Source organism: Puntigrus tetrazona, chromosome 23 (genome assembly GCF_018831695.1).
Source record: "Puntigrus tetrazona isolate hp1 chromosome 23, ASM1883169v1, whole genome shotgun sequence".
In the NCBI taxonomy this organism is placed as follows: Eukaryota; Metazoa; Chordata; class Actinopteri; order Cypriniformes; family Cyprinidae; genus Puntigrus; species Puntigrus tetrazona.
Window position 1 is genome coordinate 4,173,914 of NC_056721.1, and position 21,915 is coordinate 4,195,828.

General features: G+C 37.4%; 1 protein-coding gene across 7 annotated transcripts; it reads right to left on the reverse strand.

The window, feature by feature from the left end:
- LOC122329268 (protein phosphatase 1 regulatory subunit 12B) lies at positions 1-21,085 on the reverse strand. 7 transcript variants are annotated; one of them, XR_006247892.1, is made up of 8 exons: positions 20,542-21,085; positions 8,628-8,644; positions 8,415-8,550; positions 8,052-8,156; positions 7,694-7,744; positions 7,326-7,376; positions 1,734-1,943; positions 1-298 (listed from the first exon to the last, which is right to left on the reverse strand). XR_006247892.1 is itself a non-coding variant. In XM_043225478.1 (8 exons), exons 1-7 carry the CDS (start codon positions 20,644-20,646, stop codon positions 5,906-5,908), a joined length of 498 nt encoding a protein of 165 aa, XP_043081413.1. In that variant the 5' UTR covers positions 20,647-21,083; the 3' UTR covers positions 1-298; positions 5,868-5,905. The 7 variants fall into 7 exon arrangements, 5 of the variants coding, with proteins under 5 accessions (XP_043081413.1, XP_043081411.1, XP_043081410.1 ...); XR_006247893.1 differs by having other exon boundaries at positions 8,415-8,547; positions 20,542-21,083; XM_043225478.1 differs by lacking the exon at positions 1,734-1,943 and adding an exon at positions 5,868-5,938 and having other exon boundaries at positions 20,542-21,083.
- Between the last annotated feature and the right edge of the window lie 830 nt (positions 21,086-21,915).

Genomic DNA, 21,915 nt, shown 5'->3' on the forward strand with positions numbered 1-21,915 from the left:
TCTGTTGTTTTCCAGAGAAGAAAGAACGCCATGCTGCTTTGTAATGACATGAGTAAATTATGACAGAATATATATATATATATATATATATATATATATATATATATATATATATATATATATTTGTGGGGCCAACCCTTTAACCTGGAGCAGGTGGACGTGAAGTCAGCGTGAAGATCTCAGATTTCTCCTCCTCTTCGACCAGTCGTCCTCACTTGGAAAGTTTGCTGATGACTCTGATTAAGGCTCCATTCTCATCTTTCAGCCGCTGGTTATCAGACTTGAGTTCTGTCAAAACCTGAGATCGATTAAAGATGAGAAGAATGCATTCATTTACCTATTTAGTGGCCCATCAGATGACAATAACACCGTAACGTTAAAGTGGTTCTCCTACACCTTTTGTGACATTACTTCCTAACACAGCACGCAAGCATGGCTGTATCATAACACCACAGAATAGGGTTTCCAACTACGATTTAAAGCAATGGCAGTTGGCGGTGCCATGTAAATGTGAGCTCATGCGTAGAGAGGTGGAGCAGTGAGAGAAAAAGCATGGCCAGAACTACAAAAGCTTTAACAGGAGAGCAAACCCAGCCACTCATGACTTCATATCACAATTTTCAAACCATCAGATACAACAATGATTTTTTTGTCCTCCCTTTCATAGAAAAACCAGCACACACAGCACTGTGAACAATTCTGTCATTCTGAATATGAATAGGATACAAATTGGGGTCCTGGCCAGTGGTCTCTATCAACTGCTGAACTGCATTAAAGTACTAGTGAAAATACTATCCATATTTTAGAAACGAAAAAAAAAAAAGAAACCATTTTGTACATTTCGGTCTATATTTTTATTCTGTTATCTAGTTTTAATATAAACATTCAACTAACAATATATCATTCTATTTTTTTAGTTTTAATTTTGACTTTTTTATTCTTATAGCTATCCATGTGTAATATAGGCATCCAATATTATGTCATTTGTAAACACTGTTACAAAAATAGACTAATAAGAATATTTTACTCTATAAAAGAAAAATTCAGTTTTGAAATTATTTTTATGCCTTTGTAATATTGACTAACATTAGTCTGTAATTATTTATAATCAGTGAATTATTTCATTATTTTTGTAATTTACATTTTTCATTTATAAACCGCAAATTACATATATTATTCTGTCATATGTATAATATAGTCATCCAATAGTCTATAAGTCAATTTTTATTCACGTTAAAAAATATATTTTTATTACTATCTGTAAATATAGAATATTGGATGTATATATAATTTCTAACCAGAGTCACATATTCATTGTTCTCTATACGGTTTCATATCCTTACATATTCTGTTTGTACTGTAGGCCTCCAATAATCTGTATTGTCATTAATGGCCAGTTACATATTTTAATCAATTTTGTTTTCATTTTAATTCAATTGAAAAATCTTTACATCTGTGTGATAGTGGTTTTAATAGCATCACGGGCTGTTGGATGCCTGAGACTAAAATGTGAGGCTGTGATTTTATTTGGATGCTGCTGGAGTATATAGAGACGTTTGGTCATGCGTTTGAAAGATCTATAAATATCTTCAAAGCCACCGCCTGCAGCAGGAATGTCAGGGGTTGCCCTTCACCAGACCCAGGAGAGAAACGAGAGAGAGAAAGAAGCAGCCAAAAAGATTACCAATGCAAGAAATAAGAAAAAGAAAAAGGAACGAAACGGAGAGACCTGCCTGAGAGGTGAGCAGCAGCGGGACAGAGGAGGAGGACAGGGTGGAGCAAGGGACAGGGACAGACAGAGAGCGGGACTAGAGATCGTCCGTCTCGGGGAGAGAGGCCGTCTGAGAGAGGCGAGCGAGGGAGCGCAGCATGGCTTTGTTCTCCAGTAGGAGGCGTGCGTTCCCCCTGCGGAGAGCCTGCAGCCGAGCCAGAGCGGGAAACGTCTGGAGAGTCGTGAGAGCGGGTGGGAGAGAACAGCGTTAGTGTTCCCGGCTCGCTTCAAACAAAGTCAACATGAAACCACCAGGAAAGGGTTTTACAATCCTTCGTTCACATGTTCGCCAAACACTTTATTTTAAGGTGTCATAATACTGAGTAATTACCTAGTTAGGTACTTAGTAGTAGTCATTGCACTAACATGAAATAAAATGTACTTATCGTGTAACTATTGTATGTAACAGGCTGTAATTACAGTTAGTAATTATATAGATGTAACATGAAGCTACTGTTACACATGTTACAGACCGAGTCTGTTACTCAGCTACGTACACTTGAGTACAATCTTGATACACTTTAAGTAGCCTATGTCCGTGTACTTGGATTTATAATGACGTTGCATAAAGTCTGCAACACATATTTGACACTTTTTTTTGATTACATGAGTAGCTCTGTCTGTAACCAATGTGTAACAGTAGCAACCTATAACATCTACATAATTATAAACTAAGCACAAACTGTTCCATAACTTAGTTACATGGTAAGTGCATTTTGTCTTAGGTAAAAGCATAAGCTATTAAGTACTTGCTTTTTTTTTTTACCTGCTATTTAAAAGTTACACTGTATTATAGACACCTTAAAGTGTTACCAAATATTATTATATAGACCAAAAAAGAACTAAAACAGTTTGACTACCGTTATAGGAGTAGTTCACCCAAAATGAATACAGAGTTACAAAAAAAAAAACCTTCTGGGGTTTATAACGGCAGTGAATGGGTGTTGAGATTTTGAATCCCAAAAACGTGCATCCATCCATCCATCCATCCATCCATAAAAAGTGCTCCACATGGCTCTGGGGTTTTAAGAAAGGCAAATGGATGCAGGTGTAACTTTCTATAAACCCTAATCTCTAGTTTCCGCTTCCTGTCATACGTTTACGAGAACATGCAAGACATCAGACGTCGGCAGTAGAGTAAGCAAAACAAAACACCAGGAATTAGAAGCTCAAGACTAGTATTTGTAAAGAAAGAAACTAGTTTTCTTTTTCTGTAATCAATATTTTATAAAGCGAGAATATGCTAGTCTCGTGAAAACATGTATTTTTTCCCTCACACGAACACAGAAGCCAATAATTCTGGATTTGTCTGAAAGAAGGATTTCTTTAATTCTGCTTGAATTAAGGGCTGCATTAAATCTGACAAAGTGGTTTAATAAAAGGGTCCAGAGGTCTAAAAACATCCAAAAGTATATTGTACAAATCTTTTTTAAATCGACACTTGAATTTCACATTGAATAATTATTACTTTTGAATGAGACGGTCAGTTTAAGTCAGCCTTTACATACTGGCATCTTGCATTTTCTAACAGTCTAGAAAATTCCAAGTTGAGCAATTTTTCTGTGCAAGTCTTGTTATAATCACTTAAACCTCCCATATGGGACAGTTCAGGCTTCCTATTGCACCACTTTAAATCACAATCGACGGCATGTTAAAGTTAATAAACCAGCGAAAATGCCTTAGCGACAACTACTAAATTTTCCTGTACCAATCTTACCTAACTAACGAATATCGATTTCAAATGATGGACCTACTTTACTACAACAATAACAGGCTAACTCTAAATGGTTCACAACCATGGTCAAACTCCATATAGCAGCATTCAACAGGAATATATTTGCTTGATATTGTTGCGTTTCTCCACCTTCCAACCACCTGTCACATAAAGAAAACTTTTTAAAAACAAAATGAGTTTCATGTTGACTTTAGGATGAAAACAGAAATAAAAGCATGCAAAAAGACGATCCGGTGAGAACAGAAATCTGTTAGATGAACTCACTGACACACAGCACGTGCAACTCATTCACAAAAAGGGTGAGGAGGACAGGCTCGCAAACATCTTCATGACCACGTGCTTAAAAATAAAATCAAGCTTTTTATTGGACTTTTAAAAAGTAGTAATCGCCACTATTTTCTTTTATAAAAGCCACAGTGTGCAGTGAGGAGATTAATGAGCGGCGTGAGGCATCTGTGGTCAACCTCAGAAACTTCCTGAACCAGCATGTGGAGAAACCCTGAGGTTTGACACCGTTTCCAAGCACGGTTTCACGGCTTACGGCCTTGGGACCAGGCCATCAGGTTTCTCCAATGCATGAAAAAGCAGCAGTGAACTGTTCAGAGCTCTTTCGTGATTCATTGTTTTGTCTCTAGAAAGAGCATCTGTAGTCATATTTAAATAGTTAAGTCTACGAAATGACGCACTGCTCTGATAAACAGAGGTTGGCATGTCGTAACGTTCATCACAGATAACCAAGTGTCGTTGTGCTTCAAGTCAAGACTCTGTTTGTCACAACATGGCTTCTAGACGCTGCTGAGGCTCTTGTTTCTTTCTGCTGAGCCGTTCCTTACTCAGCAGCCTATGCTGCATAACCCATCTAACCTAAAGCAATCCTTCAGCCCTGTGAAAACACGGCTTGCTAACAACTGATTACAATACGTTTAAGTCACGTCACCGTTTCCAGATCCAAGCCCTCCTTAGTCCTAACCTTAGTCTTGACACTGAAATCATAGTTGGCCCGAAACCTTGCACAGAAACTGAGGAGTTCTTAACAGATGTTTTGTGCACAATTTATTTTTAGCACATTATTGAGATAGTATTCTCAGTTGCAGTGGACTCTAGGCTTGGACCCAAAAACAGTGTTTAATTCGTAGAGTTTACCATTAGCATCTATAAACAAACTGTGTGTTAAGGCATTAAAGTGTATAGAGTGCTGTAGTGATGGCATAGTTTTCAGCGAAGCGAAGAGTTTGCATCCACCTGATTTACTCGGAGCTAATAATATAAAGCCAATTGGAAAGTCTTTGTGACTCTTGCATGTTTTAACCACCATGATGATATTCACAAATGAACAACTTGTATGAATAATAATGTTAAATCTGCATTTTAGCTCATATTCATGGTGTCTGAAAATAGCAGAGTTACATTATGGAAGTGTACCTGTTTTTTTTTTTTTTTTTACCTGGGTTGCGCTCAAATGAAAGCTCTCGGCCTTGTAATCGGCTCCTAATTAATGTCATTAAATTATGATTGGCGATATTTCATATGTTAGAGCAGCGAGCTTCAAGAACAGCTTACATTTTCAAAAACCTGCAATAAAAAGTGCGTACGTCTGCTCAGACTCTGACGTGGAAAAGTGCTTAGCGTCACGCCAAAGACGTTTTTACGCACTCTGTGATCAAATCTGAGCGTACGCTCGTTTAGGGCCCATGAATTCAAAAGCTACAAATAGGCTTGTCCATTTATCCAAATTTATCCACTTTTTAGCAACTACATTTTTGAGATATTTCTTATCGATTTTATGTCGCAGAATTGTGAAAATATCTATAGCTTGTGCGAATCACAGGCGTTATGTCAGGCATGCAATCAAAAACCCATTGACTTTTGGGAAGATGTTAAAAGTGTTAAAATGTAAACTTATCTCCAGGTTTCGGCCTACAAACACGTCGTCCATTCAGCACTCCATTGCGGTTTGTCTACTATATAACACCAAATATGAATCTGAGTAATTTGTGTACGACAGAGCCTGTGTTGTCATCTAGTAATTACATCATGGCATTAACAGCGTTAGGCTTGAAGGCCAGAGCATTCTGGGATTGCTATTTCATTTTTTGTTCACAATGAGTAGCGGTTTTTCATACAGTGCTCACTATTGTTTTCACAGGACAGTAAGCCTGCTGTTGAGGGATTACAAAAAGAGTTATTTCGAGAGCATTACAGAGAGAAAGAAAGTATGGATACAAATGTGTGACTAAGAGTGACGTACATGACTCACACCGTGTAGTAATGGGTGGGTTTCGTTGTGTGTGTGTGTGTGTGTGTGTGTGTGTGTGTGTGTGTGTGTGAGCAGGCAACCACACGTGGGGCAAAACCACTCACCATCTGCCCCCTTTCACCCAGTCCAGCTGAGGATGAACTCAGGGCTGGTAGCGAAACCTCACTGAGGGCGTCTGCTGGGGCAACAGTGATCAAACAAACACAAGTGCTTCTCATTATCTTATGTTTATGAGCTCGATGAAGTGGGTCTGTTGAGACCTAGCAGTTAATGCTCGAAAGGCTGCATAAATATACACCATTAAACGTAATAGTTGCATTAAAGCGCCCCTGTTATGAGTAACGAAACGATCGTAGTTTGGTTTTGGGAGTCATTAACAATAGGTTCACATGTAAGCAAGGTCAGAAGCTAAATAGTTTTCTTATTATACGGTATGGATTTATTTTTTACCTTACGTGCTGAACGACTCCCGAATGATTCAACTAATTTTTCCCGAGCTCCTCCTTTGATCGACTAATCACCTCAGATTAGACTGACTCAATCTCATCAAGTCTGTAATGTCCGATAAATAGAGCTCAGTGCATCTTTAGCAGGAAAAAACGCTATCAAAATGCTTTACTCAGTGGTGAAGAATGAAATTACAATGGTTTAAAACTTTGCAGGTTGTTCTCGTTCACTTAGAGCTGTGTTACACACCACGTGAAAGATCATTTTCAAAAATCCATAATAGGGGCACTATAATATTTATGTAACTGTTCTACTGAGAAAACGTCACCTACATCTTGGATGGCCTGGGAGTAGTTAATTAATAATATTAAAATAATTACGTTTCTTTTGTCGGATCCCTAAAGAACAGTCCACTGAAGAATTCTTAGAGAAACCAAAATGTTTCTCCCGTGACATCGCTGTGAAAACCCCTTACTGGAACCTTTATTTTTTTAAGTGCATTTTATTCCTTCATGGTATTCTGAAGATAAAGCGGTTTGCACATGTGCGATATAAATGACAATGTCATCTGCATATCTTGGCCCTAATCTAATCAACTTTGAACTAATTTGAACCGAAACGCCCCAGAGTCCGTGTTACCTCAATTGCAACATGGATCAATTATCCAACTGAGCCTGGCAGACTACAGCAGCCGCAGATATCTCATCTCCCTCACATTGATTTGGCCTTTCATACGTTTGGCACCATGCTCTTCTTGGCCCCTCAAAATGCCAGCTATGTGCAATTACTGCTGGAATGCTGAACAAAAGCCGTGCCGTGTCTCTGTGCTGGATTCAGTCCGGCCCTGGCGTAGCTGGAACTAGGTCACCATGTACTGCTGCAGCTGTGAGACGCTACAGAGCCGAGAGTAGTGGCCATGACTTCGGTGTGGTGTCTGAGACTGACTAACACGGGTCAAAACAGGCATTGAAGTTACACTAGCTGTTCAAATCTTGGGATCTAACATTTTAAACGGTCAGTTCAAACAAACTCTGCAAGTAAATGTTAGCATCTCTGAACATGCTTCCGTAAGTCACTCCAACTCAGAATAATAGATAGTAATAGATGTCTTTTACCTTTAATTCTTCTTCCATGTCTGAAACCCTCTTCTCCAAAGCTTCTTTTTCCTACACAAGCACGGGGGAAAAATTATTTAACACAATTTTGTAAAAAATTATATTATAAATGTGTATATTTCTGTGTATATATTCAAATTGTTGAATATTCATGCAATTGTAACAATTTCATTTAGTTGTATTTAAATTTAATGTAATTACATTTAGGGACTTAAATCATAAAAATAATAATAAAAAAAAACTAGGAGAACACCCTGGAGAGGAGGAATAGCAGTTCAACATCTTAACCAACACTGAAGAGAAACGCACCGAAGATTTCTCTGAGTGCGTCAATAATGATTATGTAATGATAATATATATATATATACCCTTTTCTCTGATTCAAATACAGAAGACCTCTCTGATATTCTGTCCTGTTTCTGAAAAACATGCGTGGAAAGATTAATGAGTAAAAGAGAACAAACTGCACACAGAAACAAAACCGTAAAGGGATGAAATTAATATTCTAAGCAAAATACGTACAAAAGCTGAATGTTTTAATAAGCACTTACTGCTGGACCAGTATCTATCTAGTATTACTGGCTTTTCACAGACTGTAATTCCTTACGGATGCTGCAAAAGGCCAGACCTTTGGGAGCCTGGTTGTGAGCTGGTTTGTGCTATTATTTTTAACACGGGTCGGTCTCCTCTCGGTGGATGATGTTCTCAGAAGACTTGTTTTCTCACCTGTGTGACTCTGTCAAGCTGCGAGCGGATTTTAGTGAGCTCCTGCTTGCTGTCCTGCAGTCGAGACTTCAGCTTCTCGTTCTCAGTCAGCGCGTCCTCATACAGCTGATGAAGAGAAACAAACAAGGGTTGAGTTCATCTCCATTGGGAGCTCCTTTCCTGTCGCTAGTCAACAGAAGGCCGCTAATGGTCTGCACTAGATAAACACATTGGTATTTACTAGATTTGCACTGTATGTATATATATATACACACATATATATATATATATGCATTGTCCATGTCATAAAATACACTTGTCTACACAGAGTATCTAATGTAACAAACACACAGTAAGCATTTCATTAATGGACGTTATCCTGACCTTCTTATAGTCCTTGCTGGCCGAGTCGTCCTCTGTCTTGCTCAGGGAGGCGAGTCTGTTTTCTCTGCGTGTGTATGTGCTGCTCCGGGCTGACAGTCTGTCTGAAGGAGACTCCACGCCACTAGAGTCTGACCTGCTTTTGACATCAATCGGCACTTTTTAGAAATGTATCTTTTAGAAAACGGTAGCAAATGAAGGAATAGCGCAGCTCACCTCGACACCCGGTCTTGCTGGAAAAAAAACAAAAAACAAAACCAAGTTAGACCAGAGGTTGTCAGAAGTAGCACTTTTTTAAAACATGTAGCATGGTATTACGCCGTACAGGCACATGAATATGTTACTCATAGCTCCACATCTCCACAAGGGTTTTTCTTTAGTATTTCCAGAAATAACATGCTTTGAAATGATATAAGTACAGAATGAAAATAATGTTTTCAGACACTAATGCAATTGGTTGCACTTAAGAGTGCTTTTTGAAGCATGTCTTCATATGTAATTAATAATTAATCTTTAATAATATGATTAAAATATACATATGAATACACATTAATAGTAAATTAAACATTTTAAAAATATATATATATATATATATATATATATATATATATATATATATATAATATATATATATACACACACACACACACATACACACTGTATACACAGATTTCTAATGATGATGGAATTTAGTACATTTAAAATATTTTTTCATGATGTAATGCATTATGTTTATAATATATATTTTATATAATAATAATAATAATATATTATGTATATATATATATATATATATACACACATATATATATATACACACATACATATATACATATATATACACACACACACACATATATACATACACACATACATATATATATATATATATATATATGTGTGTAAAGAAAAATGTTATGTAAGAAAATATTTTGGATGCAAATTATCATGATTAATTATATACACTTAAGATTTTAAGTACACTACAAGTGCACATTCAATACAAAATAAGCACACTTAGTCATGGGAAGGTTTGCACCCATCTGATCACTAATCTGAATACAAAACCTACTGGACGTGGACCCATCTAAACATCTAAAAGTCTTCTGCTGGGCGATTTTTTTTGATCTTCTTGATCTAATTATAGTGATTACCGTTTACACAATAAGGTCGCATGTAAGAAGCAGAGTTTTTAAGTGTGGCTGAACTTGTGATACATGTGAGCTGGAACATCAGGTCAGACCGAGTCTTCTAGACCTCTCAATCTGTCGGTGGAAGTCTGCCATACGAATGCCTGGAGCAAGAGTATGATATGTTGTTGCAAACTTGTGCATATGCGTGCCTACAAATGTCGTGAACTGTTTTTAGTACGCCCACTTCCTCTCACATTTGAAAAAAAAAAAATCACACCAACTCCATTTAGCAATGACAGCATAACAGCTCCTTTCAAGAGGATTTGTGCTTTTTGTTGCTCATTTTTGTCCAGTAACGATGTTCCTCATACGAGCACATAAATCAAGTCGTTTTTATGGGAGCGTATCTTGCACGCAGTAAATCTTCTAAAAGGACATTTCATTTCCATTTTAGGTACATGTTGCACACATATCGTAAACATCACTGTCCAGCGTGACCTTTTATCCTGAAGATGTGCATAGATGGTAAATGACTCGTGTAAAAGGTCTGACAGTCCGGCAAGAAACATCCATAACAGAGATGGCAAGCTACAAGCCGCTCGTAATTTCAAGTAGTTAAACTACAGTCAGGCCACTCGGCGGGTGCAGATTCCGCACGGCTCTGGTAATATGTTCTTGTTGCTTCAGATTTAAGGACGTTCGGTCCGGAGAGAAAGAATCCCCTCTGTTCCTCGGCTAAAGACAGCACATCCTGTTTGGACACTCGGCAGCACACTTGATTATGCATCAGAGAGGAATAACAGTCCACTGTCGGAGGGGGACGCCTGAACAACGCCAAAAAAGGTCATGCAGAATCAGTCACAAAGTTTGGAAGAGAAAAAGACTTTTTGGTGTGCTCATAAAAGTAATTACAGCAAATGAGATGTTTCTATAACTATACAGGAGCTTTAAATCACTTTTTACAATCTCAGTTTAATTGGTTACTAATAATGTCCAACTGTGTACATGCTTCAATGGAGATATAGAGATAGAGATATATATATATATATTTTTTTTTTTTTTAACCTGACAGTCAAGCTCATTCCCTTGAGAGTATGCCTAATTGTATTAAATGTGACCTGTAGTGTACTTTAAATCTTAAAAGTAGGCCTATATTTTTAAAAGCTGTACTTAGGGATAATATTACTGAAATAAAAGGCCACTCAAGTGTATTTAAGAAAGAGCTCACTTTTGATTGCTTGTAAGTACATTTTTACAAAAAGTGCCCTTTGTAGCTAAATTGATTATGTTTTAATCATTTATTGTCTTTAAAGTGTACTCGTGTTGACCAAAGCAAATCTAAATGTATTTGATTATAGTTTAAACTGTAGGGTGTTCTTCAATAAATGTATTTTATCCCTATTCGAAGTTAATTCTGGTGTAAAACAACTAAAATCTAAACAGACAGGACATATAAAAAGTAAATAAATGATTAAAGGACATAGTATTTATACACTGTAAAAATATATATATAGTTTTAACTAAAAATACTGCCTAAATTTTGTTTGCTGAGACAACTTGAATTTTTAAGTTACTATGTTAATTAAAAATTGACAACTGGAATATTTTAGTTGATTAAACTCAAATGTTTTAGGCAGCAGGGTAACTAGTTACATTTGAACCGTCTCAACTTGAAAAGATCTTTTTGGTTGTTTTTAGAATATGTTTTAGATGAATCTAAAAGAGCTGTAGTTGTAGCCAAATATGAGCATGTGTGACAGTCAGAGTATCTTACTGATCGTAACTGCATCTGCTATTTTCTGGCGTGATTCTGTGCTGTTTTTACACGAAAATAAACAGAGGGATGAGAGCATGGCCCCTGGCCACTAGAGAGACGGGCCCATCTGAATGTTTACACAGTATTTCAGAGACGTCTGTCCTTATGTGGTTATACAGAACCTGCTCTCTGACCACACCACGGCGGCGCTGGAGGAGAAACACGGCTTACAATAGCTGCTGTAATATCTGGGCCTGCTCCGTGTTTTACTGGCAATCATCATGATTTCTCAAAGCGAGGCAAGATGTCTTATTCAAGTGTTTACATGTAGCCACAACAACAGAAACGTTCACGATGTGTGCTGGTGGTCTTGTTTAGTTGTGTGTGGTCACATCACGTGGGCTAGATGAAGTGTGTATTCAGAGGACGTGTGGATGTTCTGGTGGTCCTGTTCTCATGTTATTTGGTCATTCTGGGATTTGAGCTTATCGTGGTTTTTATTTTTTTTGGTTTGGGATCTGTTGGTCCAGGAAGAACCTTCCTATCAAACAACTATAAACCGCCTTAACTTGAAATCAGTGAAAGTAAAAAAAAATGTACCCTTGGTGTAGATGAGTTTGCGTCTTCATCTGAACAGGTTTGGATAAAATCATCAATGGATGCTCTGCAGTGAATGGGTGCCGTCAGAATGAGAGTCCAAACAGCTGATAAAAGCATCATAATAATACATAAATAATTCACACCATTCAAGCAATTAACATCTTGTCAAATGAAAAGCTGTTTGTAAGAAACAAATTCATCAAGGCATTTTAAACTTCAAACATTTGCTTCCAGCTAAAATTGAAGTGAATTGCTTTAATGACACTACTTTCTTACAAACAACTTTTTGCTTCACAAGATGTAAACCGATGGACTGGAGAGTGGTGAGGATTACTAGTGTGTTATTGTAATGTTTTCATCATCTGTTTGGACTTCTCCAAAACGGTTCCCATGAAGAAACAAACTCATCTACATCTCGGATGGCTGGACAGTTAGACGTTTGTTCAACCTTCTAAGACGACCTAATTTACTTCGTCCAAAATAAGAAAATAAGGCTGTGTTTTACTCTCGTTCAAAGACAATAATCAGAGCTATATTCAGGACTGTCCAGAGCCCTCCGTGCCTTTCCGTTAGATCAAACGGGTGTTTGCTGTTCACACGTTGGAAGATGGCTCCGGGGGGAGAATAAAGGGCCCCTTTAGCGAATCCATGCATTTTTGTAAGATAATTCATATGTAATACGTCATCTGCCATCTTTCTCTTGCTACAGTCAGCAGGAGTGAAAGAAAAGTTACGGTCTCTTTAAAAACGCATGAATTCGCTGCAGGGGGCCTTCGTTCACCCCCCGGAGCTGTGTTTTTTATGTTTGTGGGTTTTTCAGTGGGTTTTGGACTATTACAGGAAACACCCACATACTGCAATGATAGAGCGTAGAAGTGCCAGGACAATTAATATAACTTTGACTGGATTCGTCTGAAAGAAGTCAGTCACATCTAACATGCTTCGTAGCTGAGTAAAACACAGCCTAATTTTCATCTTTTGGGTGACCTAATCTTTTAACACTGTACGTAATATTAGTGTTGATCCAAGAACAAGTTCTGCTTTGGGTAAATCATGGCACAGACGTGTTTTAAAGCCCTCGGGGGGCATCATTAGCCACGGGCACCTGCTGGCCCCCGAGCTCACTGTCTGCAGACAGAAAGAGACCCTTTCACCACGGTAAACCATGTAAGGCAGCGCTGATGCTGCTGCACACATTCCATCCTGCTACAAAAATAACACTCAATCAGACTGATGGGGATAGAAGCAAGCAGAAGAGAAGATTCATTGGGATCAAATAATGATAGTGTAATAACACCGTGTCTGTTTATCATTCATACTGATCCTAATGGAAGCACTTACAGTTACCTGTCTAGGTGAACTTGTATTGTAAACTTTTGTGTGTAATATATATACACTATCGCTGTTGTGAATCAGGATGGGAAATATTAATATTGCTATGTGATGTTTAGTTTGGATACGGTTTCGTGGGAATATACTTTGGACGTTTTCAGACCTTTTTTGATCATGTAATTTTGAACTGAGATGATTGTTCCGGGTTATTAAGGATCGTCTTTTTTTTTTGGTCTGAAGACTTGTGATGTTGTAAACACACACACATATACATATGCATGCTCTGGTTTATTCTTGGCATATTTTAAGACCCTTTATATTGGCTTCCTTTAGGGGGTTTAAGCTTTAATTGAGGGGTCAAACCCCCTGGAATTCACACCCTGACTGGCAGAGCTGGCAGAGCTGGCCCTTTTCACTATTAAAGATCTGCGAGCAATTATGTCAATTCTCTTGCAGTGGATGACTGAGGATTTGGGTAAAGCTGGATCAGTGCAGCAGGACGACTGTACCTTCCCTGCACATCAAAGGCCTGTGAACCGTGTCGGGTCACCGCATGAACACCGCAGGGCTGCTAAATTCTCCATGCGTTTAGCACATACGGGCTCTATAACTCATACACACTATGAAGTAACAGACTGAGACCGCTTCACGCAGCTGTGGGCTTCACCCCGATCCCATAACTCCACAAACTGTAACATTTACAGGATCTGGCTCATGCTGAAGTATTTATACGCAACCTCTTTAATCCTCTCGCTTCACCCCCCCCCCCCCTCGAGAGCCAGCTAGTCCGGCTGCCAGCAGGCAAAATGGAAAATGTGAGCATCACCATACTCAAAAGGAGTATTACAGCACACAAGTCCAAAAAAAGACTTTTCTGCCTTGCAGATCTTTCTCTTCGCCGCTCCCACCGCTCTTTGTGTGATAAGCCACATATATTTAAGAGAAAACAAATCAAGTCATTTGTTTGGATTTGTTTGATTACTTTATAAGGGCTGGTTTCTTCTGATCAAGGAACGGTTCATCAAAAAAAAGAATATTTTGAATCATTTACTCATGAAGTTTCAAGCCCACATGAGCGTCTTTCTTTCACACTGAAATGTGAGCAGGTTGCTCTTTTCCTTTTGATTACAATGAACACAACTTTGTAGTTATGTCACATGTACTTACTGTTATAATAACAACAAATTATGCAAAAATGACTTGCAAGTAACCCTGAACCAAACCCTGACCATATAATACACTTAATATTACTGAGGACATATAAAATGTAGAATTACACTGTAACAAGGACACCGGGGGAAAAAAAGTGTAAACAAAACTTTCAAGCTTTAAAAGAAAAGTTGCAAATGATTCATGATTCATTCAAAATGGTGTTGTGAACTGAATCAACCAATTCACTGAAACAATCATGATCTCTCAATGCACATCAAAAAATAGATTTTTAATTCTATTGAACAATGTCAATTTCAGTCAGTTAATTTGTTTACTCTAATATTTCATATTTAACATGTAATACTAATGCTATTTCTTTTTTAAAGTACACCGATGTCTTATTTTATAATGAGAAGCACTTATTTGGGTCTTCATTTTTTTTATTTTACAGTTTGCCATTTCCATAGTATTGTGATATTTTTTAATTTATTTAGTACTTTGTATAATGTTTTATAAGAAATATTCTTAGTTATATTGACAAAATCAGAAAACATTGTACAGTGTACAATTATAAACTGAAAAATTTTTGATTTTTTTTGTAAAAAAAAAATATTTACATGTATTTGTATATTTGTATAATGTATTTAAATATTTAACACATACACCTAACATTTTTTCTGAAATACATGTATAACAAATAAATAATTAGTGTTAGTATAATAAGTAAATTGTCATAATATTTAGCTATATTAAACATTTTTATTCATTTTTAAAGTAGACAGTAGTTCAAAGCTGTAAATAAACTATACTAGAGCAATTTTGCAATAGACTTTTTTCTTTTACCACTTTCATGTTTTGGTCAGTTTCTGGAACAAGTGGACAGAATTTAAGAAATAAATCACATTTTATCTTGCATGTGAGTGTTAGCAAGCGATGACAGATTTTACATTATTTGCATGTCAAGGACCCCTTTAAAACTAGTCGTTTTCTCACGCCCAGTCAGATGTGTTTGCCTGTTTATTACTTTCTGTTGTTTGGGATAAAAAGTCCTTTGTAAACACGGATTAGAAGACAACTAAAAAACAAAGCGCATGTGTTTATTCTTTGGCTCCCAAGGAGACCTCACGCGCTCGGCCTCCTCTCGTCATGGAAACTTCAAGCCCACATGTGCAGCTTTGTTGATGGGAAAAAAAGCATGTTATGATTAGAGGAAACATAAAACGTCATGAGCGTTTTCTTCAGCTAATCTTGTCCTATTATGTGGCGAGCCGGCCGTTACCATCACTAAACATTAAAACCTCTGTAACGGTGTGCAGCCCAGTGCTGGGGAGTAGATGGTAAACTCTGCAGTAATGAGACCGTCGTTCAGCTGCTTTAAATATAGCGTCGCTTTTCTAGTAACAAGCTTCTTTTTTTCCCATGAACGCATGCTGCATGGCTGTTTTCATTTCACACTGTTTGCTCACTCTGGACTGAATCAATACTTTTACAGGTAGTAGATTTGCTTATTCTAATTTGCATTTTAGAAAAAAATAATGACTTAAATGAGCAAACAATGAAGACTGTGGTTTAGTTACATGCACTGCATGTTTCACAGTAAAGCACAGAACTGTGTTCATTTACTCACGAGCAGCTCACTGTCCTGTGCATCTAATCAATAGTATTTTTTTCTATTTTGTTTTATTCAGTATTTTTAGTTATTTTATAGTCAAATATATAAATCATAATATTGTTTAAATTGTGCAGCCTAGCATTTTTATTTTTTTTCATAATTTAAGTTGCACATTTAGATTTTTTCAATTAGATTTTTTCTCCCCTTGCATCACTATTAAAGGGACGTATATGTTTGATTATAGTTTGTACTTATTGATATAAACAAGGTAAAATCGGGTCATCCTCAAGCTACAAATTATCACTGTTAAATGGCATAAAAGTTACACTATGTATTGCATTTGGTGGCACTATTTACTGTATTTACTGTAGGACCCATCCCATTTGAGTTCATACTGGTTCAGTGTAGCACTTTTTCAGTATAGTGTATTGCTTCAGTTGTTTGTGTAAAAATTAACTGATTTAAATAATTCTTAACTACTGTAAGTACAGTTCCTGCAAAGCATTTCAGTTCTTTTTCATAAAAGGCATGTTTAGTTCATACATGTTTAGCTGTTTTTGACTCAGTGTAAATTAGAGTTCTTTCTAATTATTTTTAGCTCTATTTAATGCAAATACATCCACTTATATTTGATGTTACCCAAAATTGATTGATTTGTAAAAAAAAAAAAAAAAAAAAAAAAAAAAAAAAAAAAAAGTTTCTGCGTCAAAAACCGCAGCTTGATTATGCATTACATCACTGGGCAGAAGTAGAAAATATTGCCCTTTAAATAGCCTCAATGTGGAAATACCTACAGTACAGATGGTAAAGGTACAGCTTGTAGTGAAGGAAACTATTGTTTCAATAGAGCTGCTGGACTAGTTTTCGTTCACACAGAAAAAATGTGTTCTGCATAAACAGCCCCTAACTTCTTGAAGTTATGAGTAACTTCCAGCTTGACAAACTACAGAGATGTGGGACTAGCGATGTCACGAAACAGCAGTTTTCGAAAGCATCGGACTAATGGCGATCCGTTTCTTCTTCATCGAGCGCTTGCATTACCTTCCTAAAGACAGAGCAGCTGCGGCACCTGCTGATTTTACAGGCATTTTTTCACTGAAGCAAACACAGTCTCCACACGTCAACATGGCCTTTATTGGTCTCGTTCACTCACAGACTTTAAGTTTGTTTATGGGGTTTTAAAGCGGCGATGCGGCAGCCAAAAGAAAAACCCAAACGGCGAGCGTTTCAACAAATGCTGTCCGATTACGAAACAGTATATCCTGGATTGGTCCGGTGAGATTTAAAAACCCAGTGTTATGAAATGCATTATGGAAGCACTTCTCGAACCCCAAGTCACGTGAAAGCGTTTATGCACAACTCAGTGACTGCGTACGAGCGAAGTGACTGAAAAAATGGAGAGGATTTTCGGTTTCATTTCAGTGTCCGTTTTTCTTTCACATTAATGCTTGAAGGAAAGGTGTTTAAATCTATTGTGGGGTAATATTGGATTATCTGGGCGCATTGTTATCTTATATGTGAGATCAGCTCAACGTCTAATAATACAGGACAAAGCTTGTTCGCAAACACACGCGTAATGACTCAAAGTGGACCAAAACTTGACCCGCACTGCCATAACTAAAAGACATTCAGAAATGGCCAATGTTTGTTGACATGAAATATCAACCAACGACAGTAACCTTTTACTGAATAGGATCGTATATGCTTTACCCAAAACTGCTTTTCTAATAATAGAATTCTTCTGAGAAACAAAGAAAGCACTGTACACCAGCTGAGAGCCGTTTCTGAGTGAATTGTGTGGGATTTTCACACTGTATTTCTCCGGTGCTTAAAAGGTTATTTACAGCGATCCCATGTAAGTACCGTTTTTGGTTCCACAAAGCATTTCCTTCTTAACTGTTAATCTTTTTAATCTGAAGAACCTTCTTTCACCACCTTTCCTGAAATAGAAAGGTTCTTCAGATGTTAAAGCTTTTTTAGGGAAACATTTTAACGAAAAGGTTCTTCTATGGCGTCGCAGGGCACCTTTATTTTTAATAGTGTGAGCCAAGTAGGCCTAAATACACTAAATATGTTCAATTTAGGGATGCATGTTGTTGGATTTTTTACCAATATGCCGATATTTTTTTTTAACTCATTTTGGCCGATACCGATACATATTTCCTTTTATCTGCACATGTGTATTCCTCTTATCGGCATAATATCGGTATAATTTTTCAAATAGGACCAATGCCATTTTTTCATTTAAAAGCCCATATCGACCGATATCGTTAAATCTTTTAGAAATACACTTTTTTTTTTTACAGTGCAATATTATACTTGCGCTTTAGACCACATAGAATATCTTTTCTGAAACAAATACTTGTATTTAAAAACTGTTTTCACTTATTTGGGCAAAAATACACGTTTTCTTAAACATTTAGTATTGTTTGCTAAGCCCCAGTACTGCATCTACACATTGGTTGAAGATCCTGAATGATTCCTCAAATCATTGGTTTGTTTAAAAGAGACGTGTTGTGCTTTTACCTTATTCCTAAACCTATGATTTTTGTCTGGTGGATGACGAAAAGAACAGCCAGAACACCTAGAAATGTTCACACACCACAAAGCAATCACTGACAGCATCATGAATTAAACATCACTTCTAAAGAAAACCTGACAGGACCTTCCTAAAAATCTTCACATCATTTGTCAGCTATATCCCCATCAACTGAATACTGTACCATACACTAGACATTTAAAGAGCATTTTCTTCAAGTCTTTTGTCTCTCGTGACAGCGCTCTGTTTATGCTCTTCAGTAATTATCAGCCAATCACTCTGGGGGACATTAAAAACTGAGCGAAGCGTGACGGCTGGGACTGACTCCCACTACATCCTGAATCAGTGTTTACATGAGAGACACTGAAGCCCTGTTCACTCGATCCCAGCACAACACCACCACCACCATCTCATGAGCTCAGAGACGAGCACCACAACTTCCTTTACAACATGATTATTCAGCTGTTCAGTTTATATAAGGGCTATTTCGTGCAACTTGTCTACTGATTTACCTGATTTAAATTAGCTTTCGTTTGCAGAAGCCCGGTAAAACCTACTATATGATACATTTCTAAAGTTTCTAAATAACCGACATGAACAAAGCATTGTGGAAAAACCTGTTGTGCGCTATATACCACATGCCTTCAGTGGAATGACTGATGCTTCATACTCGCGCATGAAACAAGTTTCCCTGCAAAGTAACACCTGACGTTGTAAAATGAAGACTCACTGGACTGAAACAGCTTAGATTTACTTTTCCAGAAATTGATGCATAAGGCTTTTAAAGAATGTTTACTGTTCATCATCATTGTATTGCATTGCATTTTATATTTTGACCAACACAATGAAAAGTTTAGATTATAGAACTAAACATTTAAGTATAATCTTATTAAAACATATTATATTACAATTACAACTGATATTTATATGCATTTTCTGAAGGTAATCTGCTCTACTGTTACAAAGATAAAATTACTTCACATTAAAGCTCATTTAAGATCAGAATTGTATTTAACTTTTTAGGCATATAAATATCCGGAACTGCACCATGTTGTACAATCAAATGTTTTTCCTCTTCGAGTTTGAGCTTCATATTCTCATTATATCAAACGAGTCACATGTGAGACCCTGGAGCACAAAAGGATATTAGGATATTAAGTAGAGATCATGTTCCATGAAGATATTTCCTACCGTAGATATATCAAAACGTAACTTTTTATTAGTAATATGCTTTGCTAAGGACTTGATTTGGACAACTTTAAAAGGTGTTTCGCACCCTCAGATTTCACTAAACATTGTCCTGCATCAGACACACAGATACTTCAATGGGAAGTCAATTCAGCTTTCAGAGGATGCATAAATCTTAATTTTGAAAATGACTTATGGGAAGCTGATCCAGAGTCACATAGGACAGTAATCTTAATTTTGAAAAAAAAAAAGTGATTTATTTATTTTTTTCACTTTTAAAGTGATTTTGCGTAAATCTTCAATAAACTGCCCTTGTTAAAGTATATAGATATTTCTTTTCCTCAGTATTATTATTTCATCCATCAGGCTTTAAACGGGTTAATGACAGCAGCACTCAAGCAGCATGAACTCCATAAGTTTGTATAAAAACCATTTCCACAAATGTACTTAAATTCAATTAACAATCAGAAATACTGCAAAATCTGAAATGTAGCATGCATTTCTTGGTTTAAAAGTGCTCAGAATCCTAAAACACCGTTTATTTCCAGTTTTGAATGAAAAAACGAAATCCCAGATTTTCAACATGGACCTTTGGACTCCGCTGTACAAGCACCAAAATAAACTAATAAGCGCTTAACTAAAAAAAATTAAGTCGCTTCCCACTGCTGCTGAAAACCAAAAGCTCTAAAATACAGCCTAAACCACATCTGTTAACATTTCTATCCTCTACTGATAAATGACAAAGTTACATCACGTCAAACACAACACAGCCTATCGAAATGTGCATCAAACACGAAACAAACACAGCTGGCTCTTACTCTGAAAGTTTTGGTGCTGGGGGACGGGGAGGAGGGCGGCGAGTCCGACAGGGACTTTCTGGAGCGAGAGGAAAGGTCCTTGCTGCGCGAATAGAGCGATGACATCTCTCTCCCGTTAAGATAGGAAGACCCCTGATAGACACCAGCTCCCTCTCACACCGCTGTGGAGACGGCCATGACCGCCGGACGTGAACGGATACGCTCAACAGGTGCAAACGCGTCCAGAAGAGTCTCCCCGAGACTGACAGCCGATCTGCGTTTCCGCTCCTCCCCGATCATTACAGAAAAATGAGAACGATTAGAAGCACCTCTCCGCTTCGCTATCTCCACTCCCTCTATCTAGCTCTATTTCCGTCCCGCTCCCTCGCTCACGGACGCATAAACAACAGCGGCGTCTCGTCCAGCTGACGTTCTCTCTTTGACGCTCACTCATTCATACGGAGACACAATGAGAGCTAAATAAGGAGAGGACTTTGCTTTGTTGGCGTTACAGACGGCTGAAAGCCTCCCTCGCTGCTCTGTCTCCACACAAACACTGAGAGAACAAAACTGTTTTCACTCTGACCCACTCAGCTCCATCTCTCTCTCTCTCTCTCTCGTCATAAATCTCAGTCCTTTCACTTGTTTGTTCTCTCGTATTCCTTCTGCACTTTCTCTGGTTCAGTACCAGGTGGTTTAGGTCACTATTGTATCAATCTGAGAAAGAACGACTGGGCTGTAAAAAGGTTACAGTAAAACCCGTTCGTTGCTTGATGGGATAGTTCACTAAAAATGTTGGCTCTGTAATCGTATGCTCGCCCTCGCGTCGTTCTAATGTCGGTTTTCTGTAAATTACAAAAGAAATGATTCTGAAGAAAGCGCTGGTCACTCTTTTCCATGCATTTACAACTAACATGGACACTGGAGAGTTCAAGACTTAAAAGGCTGCTAAAACTTCTGGGAAGCTGAAAAATAGTGTGATATGAAGTACTTTTCATCTTGAAATCTCAGAGGCATTCGTTGAACGGTAACCTAATATTGTTAAAATATTTTTGCATGCTGTAAAATATGAGCAATGTATGAACTACCTTAAACTGGACAGCAAAGATGGAACGATACGTGCGCTGTTACTGTAAATGTTTTAATCTACAGAACTAATAATGAAAGCTCTCAGAAGCGCCTGTGTGTTGCATGTGGTTTTTTTATTATCAGGGTTTTAAATGTTACATTTTATTTGGTTAATAGCTGTATACGAAGAGTTTATTTTGCAAAACAACATTCTGAAAAATCATTTATTGTGTTATGTTAGTATTTTTATGGTTACTTTTACTTAAAATAATCCGACTGCAGTTTGAGATTCAGTGGAATGAACAAAGAGATAATTGTTAAAAATGG